Source organism: Carlito syrichta, unplaced genomic scaffold (genome assembly GCF_000164805.1).
Source record: "Carlito syrichta isolate Samal-C Ts95f unplaced genomic scaffold, Tarsius_syrichta-2.0.1 Scaffold308653, whole genome shotgun sequence".
NCBI lineage: Eukaryota > Metazoa > Chordata > Mammalia > Primates > Tarsiidae > Carlito > Carlito syrichta.
Genome location: NW_007252749.1, coordinates 103,109 through 120,234, shown reverse-complemented (window position 1 = coordinate 120,234; position 17,126 = coordinate 103,109). Strand labels below are relative to the sequence as shown.

General features: G+C 35.8%; 1 protein-coding gene across 5 annotated transcripts in view; it reads right to left on the bottom strand.

The window, feature by feature from the left end:
• PPFIA2 (PTPRF interacting protein alpha 2) overlaps positions 1-17,126 on the bottom strand; it is a 104,987-nt gene that overhangs the window by 29,642 nt on the left and 58,219 nt on the right. For all 5 annotated transcript variants that reach the window (XM_021716273.1, XM_008065546.1, XM_008065547.1 and 2 more), the window contains 2 exons: positions 8,501-8,582; positions 4,384-4,584 (listed from right to left, as the gene is read on the bottom strand). In XM_021716273.1, the coding sequence (XP_021571948.1) occupies positions 4,384-4,584; positions 8,501-8,582 (283 nt within the window). The remainder of the gene's footprint in view (positions 1-4,383; positions 4,585-8,500; positions 8,583-17,126) is intronic.

Below are 17,126 nucleotides of genomic sequence, written 5' to 3'. Positions count from 1 at the left end.
ACTGCACTCCAGTCTGGGCGACAGAGTGAGACTCCAACTCAAAAGAAAAAAAAAAAAAATCAACTACCCTGTCTTTTTCTCCTGAGGACAGGAGTCAAAGAATAAGATACATTTGACTGAGGAACTTGAACCAAAAGCTCAATGTACAAAAAAATTTGTTACAAATTGTAGTGTTCTAGAAGCATAATAACATTTCTTTACCACAAAAAAATTAAAGAATCTCTGCATGTATTTTCTAATTATGAATCCTAACATACGATGTTAAGTTTTGATTGTAAGATGTATTCATCTTTACTTTATATAGTAGATTCATTAATAGCAATTTATGTGGAATTTTTGTTTTGCAAAGTAAATCGTATTAGAAATATATTAGAAATAAGTAAATTATTCATGTAAATGGAGTAAAAAAGAAGAAACATTTAGTAAATAATTTTTCAAGTATAGAGACACAACTTAACTCGCTATATAACTTGTATCAACGTTTGAAAAAGGCATGTATCTTCTGTGAATAAAGAACTTTTACACATGTAAAAAAATAGATATTTCTATACTATAAAAATTGAAAAAACATGAATAAGGAATTAACATAAGTGCTAAATTAATAAGAACATAAAAATTTTTTAACTTCACTGTAATTTTGAAAATACAAATTTAAGCAGTGAGATAGCCAATGTTGACACAGGGAGGGAAAATAGCAACACAGTACAACTTGGCAGTATAGTTTAAATGTATTTAGAATATAAAAGCCCAATACACAAATATTGCAATGGAAATAACCACACTGTGTGCAACAATATAACTACATGTACATTTTTTACACACAATAAAAACTGTAAAATAAGCAAAATTTCCGGTGTAGTGATTTGGTTAAACAAACTTTTGGCTTTACCATTTAGGAGATAAGTGACAATAAAAAGTGATGTTTTCAATTGCTTACCTAATAACATGAAGAAAATGTGTATGCTGTATGACTAAATTTTGGGGAGAAGAGTACAAAATAATATATTATGTGAAATAATCCATATTTATAAAAAGATAAAGCTTGAAAATGTCTCAATGGAAAAGTCAATAGTGAAAAATTTAGCATTGATTATCTCTGAAGTAATTATTGGTATTGTGTAATTAATTAATTGATTAGTTAATTAATTAATTTCAGTCAGAGTCTTACCCTGTCACCCAGGCTGGAGTGCAGTGGCATGATAATGGTGCACCACAGCCTCAACCTCTTGGTCTCAGACAATACCTCTGCCTCAGCCTCCTGAGTAGCTGGACTAGAGGCTTGCACCACCACACCTGGCTTATTTTTTTTTATTTTTCATGGAGACAAGATCTTGCTATGTTGCTTAGACTGGTCTTGAACTCCAAGGCGCAAGCAATTGCTTTGGCATCCCAAAGTGCTGGGATTACAAGTATCAGCCACCATGCCCAGTCAGTTTTTTAATTTTTGTATTGTTGTCTTTGCTTTTTTTTTTTGAGTTGGAGTCTCACTCTGTCACCCAGACTGGAGTGCAGTGGCCGCTCTTGGCCACCAGCCTCGACCTGCTGGGCTCTGGCGATCCTTCCACCTCAGCCTTCCAAGTAGCCGGAATTACAGGCATGCGCTACCACGCCCAGCTGATTTTTTGATTTATTGTAGAGATGAGGTCTTGCTGCCCAGGCGGGTCTCGAACCCGTGGGCTCAGGCAATCCACTCACCTCAACCTCCCAAAGGCGCGGGATTATAGGCTGATCCACCGAGCCCGGCGTCTTTGTATTTTTTATAGACTAAAAATGTTATATAGGAACACGTATTAATTGAGTAAGCAAATATAAAACTTAAATGCTATAAGCAATGTATTTCTTAGCCTTCAAATGTTAATTTCTTTTTGAAGTCATCCAGAAATGACTTATTTTTTTCTGCAAACTCCATAGCACTTTGCTTCTGTTTAACACTTAGGAATTATACTATATCATCTCATATTAAACCTATGGGTCAACATGCCTTATTTTTCTTAGTATAATTTCTTTCTCTGAACCAGAAGCTAATGTATTTCATATCCTCTATAGTGATAGAGTGACTTGTGTAAGGATTATTTTTAAAAGAAATATTTACTGAATATCTTCAATTTGCCAGGCACTGAGTTGAGGCCTGAGGCCTATGGGAACCTGATACTATCTTTGTTTGATTCAGTGTGAGCTACATCAAGAAAAGAAAGAATTATGAAATGTCTTTTGTAAATACATAGAGCGGCAACTCCGGAAGAGAACTAAACCTAGACTTCCAGGGCTTAGCAGAAGCTTTTCAGAGAAAAGTCACGCAGGAATTAATAAACCAAGGATGAGCTAGGGAAGAATGGAGTGCAAAGAACGTTCCAGGCAAAAGGAAGAGCAATTGCAAAAGCTTATAATCAACCGAGGACAAAGAAGTTTAGAAAATTAAAAGTTGCTACTGACCTGGGGAAATAAAGCCTTTAAGATGAACTGAGGCTAGATCATGAAGAGTCCCATAGTTCTCTTCACTCTGCCTGTTCTTTAAACAACTAAGTTCACTTATCTACAAAAATCCTGTAATTTAAATTCCTTCAGGTAGGTTAAACATTCTTAGGAAAATAGGATTTACTTTTCTATTTTCCATTAAGAAAATTGCTTATGTTGCTGAATAAAAATGGTAAAGCATATTATATTTGTTATCTGGAAGTTGAAAACTTCAAATGCTCGAATTTTTGCAAGATTCAGAATTTTGAATATCTTTGCATTTGTTCTTGGGAGGAGAATGTTGATATAAACCAGTGATGCCTCCCTCTCAGCTAGAAATTATTCAGGAAACTCTTCATCAGTCTGAATTCAATTTACAATAATTATTTTAATGGTCTGCTTGGTTTTGACAGTAAATGTACAGGATGACTTTTGAACAAAATAGGTTTGAGCTGCAAGGGGTCACTTATACATAGATTTTCCTTCGTCTCTATTACCCCTGAGACAGCAAGACCAATCCCTTCTCTTTCTCCTGCTCCTCAGCCTGCTACTCAATGTGAAGATGAGGATGAAGACCTTTATAATGATCTACTCCCACTTAATGAATAGTAAATGCAGTTTCTCTCTCAGAATTTTCTTAGTAATATTTCCTTTTCTCTAACTTACTTTATTGTAAGAGTAGAGCATATAATAAATATAGCACAGATTATATATATGTAAATCAACTGTGTTATTAGCAAGGCTTATGGTCAACAGCAGGCTATCAGTACTTAAATTCTGGAGTCAAAGATTACGGGTAAATTTTTTACTGTGTGGGTTCAGTGCCCCAACTGCTGTGTTGTTCAAAGGTCAACAGTATTGTGAAGCATCTTTTATACTGAGTTAGTATTAACTCCAGGTATAGTGCAGAACATTTATATCCATTTAAAATAATATTATTGGTAAGAGTTTCTGAAATTATATGTTTTTCATACATGTTATTTAGGAAGAAGTTAAAATGGAATTATGCAAGAAATATATAAGCCATTTAAATTTGATCTATTTCTGGCATTAGAATCTAGCATATTGAGAAGGAATGTAAGTCCAAATAGAAATAAAGCAAGCTATTCAAAACTGTGTCGGATCATATATAAAAAGTTAGACTCAAGTTAGTTTTTTGCCTGAAAACTACAATAATGTAATATCACTTTTTAATCTTTTACCCATTGCTCAAACTTATCTCATTATTCCGTATTTTATTATGCTGTATAATACATGAGATTGGAAAAATCCAGGTAACATCAGAACTCACATCCTTTATAAGCAAAATATATAATTCAGGAATGAAATAAAGAAAGAATGAAGTGTGTCTTGGCAAGTTTTTGTTTGGATTTGTCACTATGCATGCCTTTTTCACATTTTATTCTTTCCTAATCTTAGGAAAAGGATAAAATAATGAAAGGATTAGGAACTTTTAAGTGACATGCAGATTTTGAAAAAACAGATATTCCAGATAGTCCATTTGGTATTTGCAAAACATTAAACCTTATGTAATTTCATAATATGAAAACTTCTTAAGAAATATCAAGTTAAGCCCTGCATCTTCAGAAAGCATATGCTTATAGCTCATTTCCTGAGAAAGAAAGAAAAGAACATCTTTTTAAAAAATGTAAGCTCAGTGTCTTTTTGCCTGGCAGAAAAATCTCAACTCTCCTTTAGATGCTAGCTCAAAAGTCTGCTATGCTACCCTTCAAGTCTGGTATGAATCACAGAACCTCAATTGAAAACCTATTAACAGTAGCAGCAAGGTTAATGAGGAGCGAGCTAAATCTCTTCAGAATAATTCATGCTGACATAGAAATGCACACTGCCATGATTCTGCTGTGTGGACTTAGACATGCGGTTATTTGCCCAGCATTGGAGAGGAAGGGGGGGCACACACTGACTCACAGTTCGGGATGTTGGAGGAGCTGAAGGGCTTGTTAGGGAAACCATTTCCTGGATTGCTAATCGGAGTTTTAGGCGATGCAGTGGATTACTGATCCCAATTTCTCTCTGGATCTCAGTGTCAGATAAAGCAGACATAATGGCACCACTCTTCACGTTGGCTCGGCAGGCTGCCACATACCAAGCAGGCATTCCCAACCAAAGCTGTTGGATAGGAAAAAAAAGATACATTAACAACTTATAATAATAGTTAAAATGTTAGCATCTCATAGTCTAGGAATTATTATGACTTCATGTATTGCCCACAACACCATGAGATAAATGTTATTATTTTCCCCAGAGGTAAAAGATGCACAAAGACGGTAAGTGATATGTTCAAAAACACTAGCTAGGCAGTGATGAAACCAAGATTTGAAATTAAGACATGCTGGGTCCAGAGACTCCATTTTAATTCATCTATGTTAAGAGAGATAAAGGTAATAGCCACATGGCACCAAGTTCCCCTTAGTATGTAAGGACAAGAACAACTACAAGCCACATTTGGTAAGGGATTCAATCAGTGTCTGTTTCAAGAGTGACTTCAATTTATAATTCTCCTTTGAAATTCTGAGTACAGAGAAATTCTGTCATAGAAACAGACAGCTGTACTATCTCCAAGCCATATGATTTTGATCAAAGCATGGAGTGTAGCTAAGCTACATTTCCATTTACTTTTCTATACCACATAAAAGTTGTGTGAACTTAATTAGGAAAGCTCATAGAAAAATATTTTTTGGAGAGTGAGATGACGTACAGTGAGAGACTAAAGTTAGAATCATTGGAAAACTGTAACTATTAATTCATCAGAAATTAGAGATTCTGATTTTTCAAGTTTGTTGTGAGCCTTTTGAAGGACAATTGAATCAGTAGTGCTATGCACACAGCACAGTGTCCCATGCACATCTCAAATACTGGGTGAATGCCAACTCATAAACATTGTATTGTAGCATCTGAATTACAGACACTTTGAAAGAAATATCCTTTCCATCTCCCCTCATCACTAGTTATGAGTAAGAAGTAGGAAACACAAAACATTAGCAGTTTAAATCTTTGTTTCTACATGTTCAAAAGATAGAAATTTTTACTCTTTTATTTGTTACAATAAACAGGAGAGAATGTGTGAGAGTGAGAAAAATTGAGATGAAGAGGATAAACTATAAATCAGCAAAATACGATGGTAAAAGCCCTGGACCATGAATCAGAAGTCCTGGGCTCTCATTCCTTTCCTGTCATTAGTGAGTCAAGTAACTCAACCAAACCTCATCCTTATTTTCCTCATTTGTAAAACGACGGTATTAAGCATTATTATTTATATGATATCATGATAGATAATTGCTAAGATGGCTTCCAGTGATCCCCACATCCTGATATCCATGCCTTCTATAATTTCCTTTCTTTGAGGATACGCTGGACGCAGTGACTTTTTTTCCTAACAGATAGCTGATGATAAAAGTGATGGGATGTCACTTTCCAGGTTAGGTTACACAAAGACTGGGGCTGCATTCTTGTTAGTCCTCTCGCATTCCCTCTTTGCCTCTGGTCTCTCGTTCTGGGGGAGCCATTTGTGAGTAGCTCCAGGAAGAGCCCCATATGATGAGGAACTCATGTTTCTGGCCAACAGCCAGCAAGAAACTGAATCACGACTGGAGCCACATAAATGAGCATGGAAGTGGATTCTTCCAAAGTCAAGCTTTGAGATGACTGCTGTCCTGAGATATACCTTGACTGAAGCCCTGTGAAAGACTCTGAGCAGAGGCCATTACTAAGCCACGCCCACATTCCTATAGAAGTATGATTATAAATGTCAAGTGTTGGGGCAATTTGTTACATGACAATAGATAGCTAGTGCAGACAACCTTTTATTTTATTTTATTTATTTATTTATTTATTTATTTTTGAGTTGGAGTCTCACTCTGTCGCCCAGACTGGAGTGCAGTGACCGCTCCCGGCCACCGCAGACTCAACCTGCTGGGCTCCGGTGATCCTTCCACCTCAGCCTTCCAAGTAGCCGGAATTACAGGCATGCACTACCATGCCCAGCTGATTTTTTTTTTTTTTAATTGTAGAGATGAGGTGTCGCCAAGTTGCCCAGGCGGGTCTCGAACCCACGGGCTTAGGCAATGCACTCACCTCAGCCTCCCAAGGCACGGGATTACAGGCTGAGTCAGTGAGCCCGGCTCAACATTTTAGCTTAAAAATTCCATAATAGTAAAAGACCACTTGTCTCTGTACTAGAAAATTTCAAACAAACAAAAAACCACGTCTTTGAGTCAGTGTGGCTTGGGCTGTGACTGAGATAAGGGAAAGGAGAGAGGAGATCTACATATATTGCATGATTGCATTGTTTATGTTTTCTTCCAGCAGGTTAGGCTCAAAGAATTGACATTAGCTTTACAGGTACATTGGGTATGACAGAAGAAGGGACCTGATTTTTTAGTTTATAAACTCAAACTATTCAACATAACTAAACATCCGAATATATCTTCACTGGACCCTAATGATTTTTCACTCTTCTCTTCTAAGATATTTGGGTTTTCCACACTGGTTAACATTATCCAAATGCTTGCCAATGCATTGCTACCAATGTCATCCGTGATTAGACTTTAAAGAGTTTTTGATGTGGATAAATGGTGTGTGAAACATCAGACTCCCTCCTACACAACATTCTTAACAGGCTGTGCATTTAAGGAGGTGCTGAAAGAGGTAAGGTTAAAGCTTTCATTCATTGTATTGCCTGGTTCATTCATCTCATTTATTCTATTTTATAATTTGAGTAACATTAGAAAATTACATTATGAGCAATTTCTGTGTGCTCAGGATAGGTTTAATTATCACAAACTTTGCTGTCTGTCATTTTCTTGCACCTTAATGTCAATAAATCTGTTTTTTTTTTCTCTGAAGGATTTGTTCATCACTTTCTAGAATAGCATTGGACTCTCTGTCAAGCTGCAGTTCATATTAACAGAGTGAAAGCTGAACAAAGACTGCTATCCTCTCTGAGGAGTGGTTTCTTAAACATTTTGTCTTGTTATTGATTTTTAAAATGTAGTAATTATAAAGACATGATTAGAAGAAGCAACCTTAATCTCTAATATGCTAAAATTTCCCTGACTGATCTGAAAGAATAAAATAAGAGTAATACACAGTTTTTTTTCAGTCCAAGAAAAAGTACAAAACATTTTTAAAAAATCATATCTATGTAAGTTTATATTTTAAAATAAGGTGTTCTTTTGTTTTTCTTTATTAATTACTTAGTTAGCTCTGGATATGATAATAAAGGTTTTATAACTCCAGATCATTTAAAACAACATGCATAATTAACTCTGTCAAGCAAGAAAAGCTTGGCTATTCTTTGCTCTGAGCTGAGTATATCCTAGCAGCTACTAGCAGTCCACAGAAGAGAACTGAACAGAAAGGGTAATGGACACTATCAATAAGTGACACAAAAGAGCCCTTTGTGGTCAAATATGTATGTTTTTCATTGTCAAAGTCTGTTTCTGCCGACGTCCACTGTGTTCGGGTATTTGCTTATTTGTCTAAAAGACTATGTTACACAGGAAATGCTGAATGTATTTCTTGTTTCATTATAACATTCAGTTTGGACACAGAAGGGAAGAAGAAGATAAGTCTTCTGCTTTATCCCAAGTGTCTAAACCTAGCTGGTCCCCAGGCTTTACGTTCATGAATTAAATTACAAGCAAAGGAATGGTTCTCTATGCAATTAAGCGGTCTTAACAGAAGTGTTCAATGTGAAGATGGCTTTTCTCTGTAACCCACTGATGAGGAAAGACCTTGGCCTGGGATGGGAACAGATATTTCCTTGTCACAACAAAAAGGTGACTCAATAATTGTTTCTTTTTTCCTGATCTAGGCATGAAGAGGGTGCATTTAGAGATACTTCCTTTCACCCTACTGTGTCATAGTAAAATCACAATGTATTTCTGTGACACAAATATTCCCTTTATGAGCAATTCCAGGTTACTGGGATGCTATGATTTCAGAAACCTTTCTTTAACTATTTCTAAAATGTTATCATATTAGTTGTGATTGATTTAAGAACATTCTGGTGTAATTTTCTCACCTCTAGCCATGCGACCACAGTGGGCCCATCCCACTGGGCAAAAGGTAGTCCCTTCCTCCGAGCTTCTTCAAGAAGTTCATGCCTGAAGTGTGTAGCAAAGATTATTAGTCAGGTAATATGGGGAAAAAGGGGTTATGATTGTTTATAATGAAAATATTTTTAAGATAATCAATAATCATGTACAAGTTTTTTATGACATAATAAAGAATAACAGAATTATTTCTTCCTTTGAGAAATGCACACACATCAATCATGCATTGATTTTTACTAGGAGTGAAATATTGACATCTAAAAATAATCTTCCCCAACATGTATTAACAAAATTAGAACATTAAGTGCTAATGGACTTATATCATTAGTAAATATCTTATCCTTTTAACAAGAAAATGACCCATAAGTTCATAATTCAAACATACATTATGGAATCTAAATGTGGCTTCTTTCATCTTCCCTGCTCCCTTTCCCCTTGCTGTCTCAAAAGATAAAGAAAATGCTTATATAGAGAGGCAAAAGATAAATGATGTGCTTCCTTTTAGTGTGCCTTTTGGGTCGAAGTGTCTTAAGAGTTAGTTCTTTGTCTAAACTTTAAAACCACTTCTTATTTGAAGAGAATTCCAGGAAAAATGGATTTCTAGCACTAGAAAGTAATGTTAGAAATCAATTCAACAGTAAGTAAGGTATGAAATTTGAAAGTACACTTATTTTCATTTATAATCACTACTCTTTTAATGAAGGCAAAATGTCTCTGTAATAACAAATGATTGTTTTTGATAACAAATGAATGCAAAGAACCCTGACAAATGCATCTATAATTTTATCTACTGCTGAGCTTTTAAAACCAACATACACTTGTGAAACCAATTTGACATCACTCATGTTTCAGATAACAGATATGCATTTTCACTGCAACTCAAGTTGCCATATAGCCATACTATACTGGAAAACTATATTCTTTGGGTCTGAGATCTATACCTTGATTTTACACACAACTGATAAAAACTTGGCATAACAAGTGCCTTATTTTGAATGTTTGTTTTTCATGCTTAGAATTATGTCATTAATATCATATATTCACTCCTAAATGAGGCATTTGATTATTTCCAAAGATTAATCAATTAGTTACCTATCGTGGTAGATGGTATAAATAAATTAAGATATACAATCAAACATGATTTTTGACACAGAGATTTCTGTGTTTGCAGTAGATGCATTTTAAAAAGAAGCAAGGGAGCAAAATAAAAACTGAAGTTCTAGTGGCTGAAGAGACACGTAACTGCTGTTTTATTTGCGGGAAAAGCATCATTAAGTTCTGCATATAAGCTATTCAGCACCTGGGAAAGGGGACAGCGACACTGGTATCCTGAATCCCAAATCCTCATCTGGTTTGCTTTACCATCACCCATTCCCTCAGACTTCCCAGCGACATTCCTGAAAACTAGTTTCGGATAGCTTAGTCTCACTGACAGATGGATTGAAGTGTCAAGAAGCAAACAATCAGGCCCATATTGCACCTGTTGTGAGCTGAGACTCACACTTGGTGTGGAAAATAAACATGGATCACTTTCTAGGAGATTCTTTGTTAGATGTACAGAACAAACACATTAAACTGTCTGAAAATACAATACAATATACAAACAGCTGCCAGAACTCAGTGATGCACATTCTGAGTATGAGATGTTAGTAGGAAAGAAATGGGGATGACATTCCAAGCAGGATAAGCACTAATGGGGGACACGAGGAGGTAGGATTTAACATAGAATATGTGGAAGAAAATTTAAAGTAGGCATTCCCAGAGCCAAAGTGTAAGAGTTGTAATGTTAAATTCAATAAGAAAGGGAAGAGTTCTGTTTATGTAATCAGTGAGTGGCTTTAACTGGGAAAAAAAAAATGTATACATTTACAACTGGTTTTTGCTTCATTTAGTAAAAAAGCAAGTAAATATGCACTAATAACCTAGGAAGTACATAATATTCTACATGAGTTATGCAAGAGTCATTTTAAGCATTATAACATTTTAATTTAGAAACTTCTGACTAATTTCCTAATAAGAATCACAATGGAAAAGCCAGAGTGATTCTGTTCAAACCTAAATCTGATCATATAACTTCTCTGCTCTTAACTCTCCAATCACTCCTTGTCACACTGAGAATAAAAGCCAAAGCAGTTGTTAGGATCCACCCTCCCAGCTCCATCTCTCGGGATCACTTCCACCTCATTCAGCATTACTGTCTTCCTTGCTGTTACTTTGAAATAACCCAGGGCTCATTTCTGCCTCAGGATCTCAGAACCTCATATTTTATCTGTCTGGAATGCTCTTCCCCTCTATCTCCACATGACTCACTCCCTCACCTACTTTAAATTTCGACTCAAATATCACCTTCTCTTTGAATGACTCCTCTCCTACTTCCTCCAACCCCCTTTGGGAATTTCTTATACCTGTACTTTGTTATTTTTTCCATGGTATTTATCTTCTAATATTATTTACTCCTTAGTCTGTCATCTTCCCATAGGATATAAACTCAAGAAGGACCTATGTCTGAATATATTTTTTTCAAAGATTAATTTGAAGTCTAGAGAAAAAGGTCAGACACAGAAGAGGTACTCAGTAAATAGCTGTGAATATTGAACAACAGGCCCATCAATGCTTATGATAATGTCCTTCCTGTTTCAGAAAATTGTGTCCAATAAAGTTTTGGTTTTGTGGAGGTTTTTGGTAGTTCAAATACCTTTGTCTATTTCACCTTATAATGATGCTCAAACTTTTATGTTTTAACGAACAATTTTTTTTGTATTCTACCTCCCTTTGAACTTTTTATTTCCCACATTCTCAGACTAGTGCTGATTCTAACTGGTCCCAAGAGTCTCATCTGGTTTGGGTTTCCTGATGGGAATCTGGCTAACAGGCAACCCAATGTGCTACATTAGTTCTATTCTCTCTTGAACTAGTGAACATACAATTGCTGCAAAATTGTAGCATCAAGGCCACTGAGACAGTTTTATTTTCTTTGTTTATTTTCAAAATCTCATAATAAAATACCTTTGGTGGCAGTACTCAAAAGATAAGGAAGCCCAAGTCTAATGGATTCGGGCCTTTTATCTCCAACTTCTAGGAGATTTCAAGCATTGACCTTACACAGGTGACACATTTGAGACTGTGGAGAAACAGGCCAAACTGGCAGTGAAAGGATGGTTATTAGACAGGACAGGGCATAGAGGATTGTATGCTACATGACAGTAATTTAAGACTTGCTTTTTCTTAACCTAAAGGAAATATCAAATTCCCAAAGCCTATTGCATTAATTCTTCTCAATTATAAAATAGTTTTCTTCATACAAAATTTATAATAAGCTTATATTTGGGCACATTGGTCTGGGAGATAAGCAGTGTTAGAAGAAAAATGCAATGTGATAGTTATGATAGTTACAAATCCCTGAGTTTATTACATGATGATTCCTGTATATTTAACCTAAGCTTATTAAGGATAGCATTAGATGTACGAGACCATGCCCATTCTTACCAGAAATTTTGGTGTTATTGTCAGAAAAATAGTGACCTGAACTGTTTAGGAAGTCCTAGATTAAAAACTGATTTGGCACAAACAAGTATTTTGGATATATTGGATATTTTCTATTCAACCAGTCCATGTGTGGAAAGGGATTTAGTTTGGAATACATTCTCTCTGTAGCCTGAATCCAATCCTTTTAAAGGTCAAGTGATAATTCTTCCAGAACAAGATTGTGACAACTTAACCCAGTACAAACTTGATTCTGCAAATTACTGTGTATTCAGGCCCAAAGAAGCACTTTTTTTTCTTTTAATTTTTCAGAAAATAAAATATTTGACCATTAGACCATATTTTCCCAAATGGTCACCTATACATCACTATAGTTATAGGCATGCATTTTAGTTTTAGGATTCAAACTAGATTTCAGAGGACATCAATAGCACTTCCTTTTAGAGGAAGTGTCACACACAGAATCATAATTCCTTGTGTTAAAACTCAAAAAAGAAAAGTACTAATTGTAAGCAAAGGTTATTTCGAATCAGAAAAATTTCTGAATCTTTGTGTTTTTCAAGAAACATATTCTTATCTGTAATAAAGAATATTGATATTGTTGGCCATTGCCTTGCTAAGTTATGTGGTGACCATGTGCTCTTTGAGCTATGGCCAGGTCATGTTTTCTTAAGCTTTGGCCCCCTCCCCTACCTTGGGGAGGTGAATCTCCTCCCTCCCTCTCTCTCTCTCTCTCTCTCTCTCTCTCTGTCTGTCTCTCTCTCTCTCTAATTCAGCTTTTAAATAAACTATATTTTCTAATCTAAAAAAAAAAAGAATATTCTTCATGTCCCTCAGAGGCCTTCAAATCTTTCATTATGAGTGTCAGCAAGTCATGGGATTGGAAAGTGACCTTTTAGTAAGGGGAGCAGTCAGGTCTGTGAGTCATTTGCAAGTCCCCACCTTAATGTGCAAAGGAAAGTCCTTACTTATTGTGCCTGATCTGAGGACAGGAACAAACAAATGGTGAGCATCCTAGAACTGAATAAACTAAAAATTGTCTAGAAAAAAATAAAAAATTAATAAAAATTAATAATGTTTAGATAAAGTATCCATAGGGTCTTTTAAAAAAAGTAAATAAATCAAGACCATTTGCCAGTTTTGTGATTTCTAATGTTTAATCTAGAATAATAAGGTAGATAGGACTTTGCTGAAATGACTAAATCAAAATAGAAATGCCTGGCTCCTCATTTTTGGGTTTTAGGTCTTGCCTCACTGATGGCAGCTGTGACTTAATTGGTGATTTGGGCTCGTACATTTATATGCTATGTTTCTGTCATCCTGAACAATTTCCACACACCTCCCTGCTTTACCTTCTCACTCACTTTGTATTGATCTTTAAGACTCAACAAAAATGTTTCCATTCTAAAGTCATTCTTCCCTTGCCCTGGAGGCAACATTTACTACTTCCATACATAGGCCCTAGGATACTAAGCAATTTTTCCTACAGTATCTTTAATAGCTTACTGAATTTATGGGTTTACAAAATTGCTCTCCTCTATTCTTGAGAGTGGAGACTTTGTCCTATGACCAACAAAGTTGATTAGGGAGTCAGTCATCTGATATTTATAGACCTACTATGTGCCACTTTTTGACTTCAGCAAATGAAAACTAAAGCCCTGACCTCAAAAATCATACACTCCAGTAAGGAGGAAAGGTTTTTTAAAAATATCTATACAAATAAATAAACAAAATAATTTGAAGCATTGATATGTACTCTGCTGAAGGTAAAAAAAAATAAAGTGAGGCAGTAAGGTAGGGTTTGAATGGATACTGCCTTGCCTATAGTATTCTGGGAAGCTTTCTCTGAAGAGGCAACCTTTGAGTAGACACACGTATGTTGCAAAGTGGAGGCAGTGAGAATCTAGGGGTAAAATAATTCACAGTATAAATTCCCTATAAAAAGAGTGTAATTGAATGTTTGAGCAACAGAAAGAAGGCAAGAAAGGCCAGTGAAGAATGAAGGTGTTGGTGGAGGAGAGAGGTGAAATTGGAGAGGCAGGTAAGAGCAAAGCAAGATCGTGTTGGGACTTGGAAGCTGAGGTGGAAAGTTTATTCTAAATGTAGTGAGAAATGATCAAAGGGCTTAGTACAAGGATAGAAAACAACATGTACATTAGAAAGATCATTCTGGCTGCTTAGTGTAGAATGGGCTTGCGGCAGGTCAGAGGTGTGAGCTAAGGATATCAGTGAAATGATTGCTGCAGTTTTCTTTTTTTCTTTTAGATTCAGGTGTACACATGCATGTTTGTTTCGTGGAGATATTGTGTAGTGGGCAGTTTTCAAGCAGATGATGCTTATTTGGCCCTGGTTGTGACAGTAAAAATGGTGTAAGGTGGTTAGAATAGGGATTCAGGCACATAATACAAAAAATAAATTTTAACCAAATAATTGAATGGATCCCAAATTAACTTATTGCCAGCTATATGTCCTGCATTTACTTACTTAATATCTTTAAGGCTCAATTTTCTCATATTTGAAGATGTTTATAAATTGACAGCAACACAGTTATGAGAACTAAATAAGACAATTCTTATAAAAGCCCCTAGCAGCCTATAGGTATTCAATAAAGTTCCTTTCTCCATTTTTTTCCCTATCTTCCCAAAGCAATTCATTTTATATGCTGCCATCAGATTGATTTACTTAATGTAAGTGCTTATTAACTTACTATCTAATTCAAATTTCTTTAATAGCTTTTAACTGACCTTAGATAAAATGGCCTTCATGGTCATTCCTGGTTTGCCCTAAATTCTATTTCTGGATTACCTATTAGGTCTCTCGTATAGTCTCCATTTTTTTTTTTTTACTTCACTTCCTCTGTTCTATTGTCTTCTTCTCCATTGGGAATGGCCTTTCCTCAAGTCTTGCCACTTAAATCTTCTCTACCCCTTGAAGGCAACCACTCATATTATGTGCAAGACTTTGCTAAGACAGTTCATCATGTGCAAATACTTTTCTCCTCTATTTTAGTCTCCTAAAGGCAGGAGCCATGTCTCACTAGCTTTTGTACTCCCATTCTACTAAGTACATAGTGACTCAGTAGCTCTACTTAAAAATTTGGAATCAGTGAAAGAAAAAATCAGCTACAACATACCAACAAACTTGGCAAACTCTTAAGTAAAGAAGAGGCAAAGGAATCAAGCCCAAGCAGTGTGAATTTAGAAGCCACTCTCTCACCCGCTCTGCTATGAAATCTGTCTTCCAGGCAGGATTTTTAATTGGTAGGAGTTTATTTGCAATTTGAGATGCTCTTTCTCCTACATTTTATGGATAATTTGCAGCGTAGAGCTGCTTGACTATTTCCTCCTAAAATAACAGATTATTCTTCTGCAATTATTCCTTTTCCTTATGCCATAATCTTTTTTTTTTGAGAAAATACTTGATTGAATCTATCATTCACTTATTTTGATTATTCAGCAAATAAAATAATTAACACTATCATGATATTAAGAATATATGAAGTTACTTATTAGACAATACTTTCCAGAAACAGCCATCTTATTGGCACCTATACTGGAATGGCAAAACTTGAATTTGTTAGTGCTTTTATTTGCAACTCTGAGAAACAAAATTCATTAGTTACTCAAAAAAGTCACAGACCACTGTGGGCATTATGTCTCTTTTCCATATTCTTCCCAATGTGGATGGTTCATCGCTGTCAGTGAGGAGATTTTATTCTCCAACCACTGAGCCTAGGGTGCTATTTTGGGCCTGCCATGTGAATATGACTGTCTAAATACCATAGCGCCCTGTTCTTTCTGTCACTCAAGATGGCCATTTGGGTCACCTTCCATTCAATGCTTGTCAATTTCCCTTTCATATTTTTTAATGCCTCTTCCCTCACTTTGTATTTTCACCATCACCACATTTTTTCTCAACCTTTAATTGGTCATTCTCTCCAGACTTCTTACACTGTCATAAAAAAAAAAATTCTGCCTGGAAAACAGATTTCATAGTGGGTGAGAGTCGGTGAGAGAGTGGTCTCTAAATTCAATCTGCTTGGGCTTGGACTTTCTTTGCCTCTCTTTGTTAGCTGTGTATCCCAAGACAAGTCACTTTATCCTACTATGCTTCTTTTCTCATGTGTAGAATGAAGCTGATAACAGTACCTACCTCAGAGGGGTTTTATAAGGGTTTCCTGAGAAAATATGTGCAATGTGATTAAATAGTGCTTTGTACAAAGGAGACAATAAGTGTGAGTTTTTGCTCTCAATAAGCAAGACACTGTCCTCTAAAAACTCATCAATGGTTCCTCAGGTCTAAAGAGTCATTCTCAGCCTACATAACAGTTTCTTGGTTTAGTCTTGATTTATCTATTGTTTACTTCTATTGACAACATACTTTCATAAATAGTTTGTGCATTACTAATTCCACCTTTGCAAACACCATCTCCCAAAGCTGGTAAGTTTCATTCCTTCTTTTTTAATAATCAAAATTTTAGTGTTTCCATACATCTTGACTTCCCTTTTATGTGAAATATTTAGTGATCTTTCCAATCCATAATGATTCTTTCCTCCATTATAATCTGGAAGCCTGTAGTGTTATCATCATTCATAGAAAAAGTACCTGCACACACATGTTTATTACAGCACTATTTACAATCGCAAAAACATGGAACCAATAATGCTGCTCATTAAAACTGAACTGGGTTTTAAAATGTGGTACATATACAGGATGGCATATTATGCAGTCACAAAGAAGAACAAAATAATGGACTTTGCAGCAAGTTGGATGTATTTAGAGTCTACAATACTCAGTGATCTATCACAGACACAAAGAACTGAGCATCACATATTCTCACTCATAAGTGGACCCTGAACATTTACCACAATACTATAAGAAAGGGATTGGCAGTAGCTGGAAACTGCTAGGGGAGGGAGGAGGGGCGCACATAAAATCAATAAGGGTATCTGATCTCAAACCAGGCCAAGTGGGGACCAAAGGAAAGCCCAAACATTACTTGCACAATGACCACCTGTATATCTAATCCTGAATTGTACCCCACATCTTTAAAATAAAAAATCTAAAAAAAGAAGTTATTGGTGAGTGCCATGTGCCTGGGACCTCATCTCC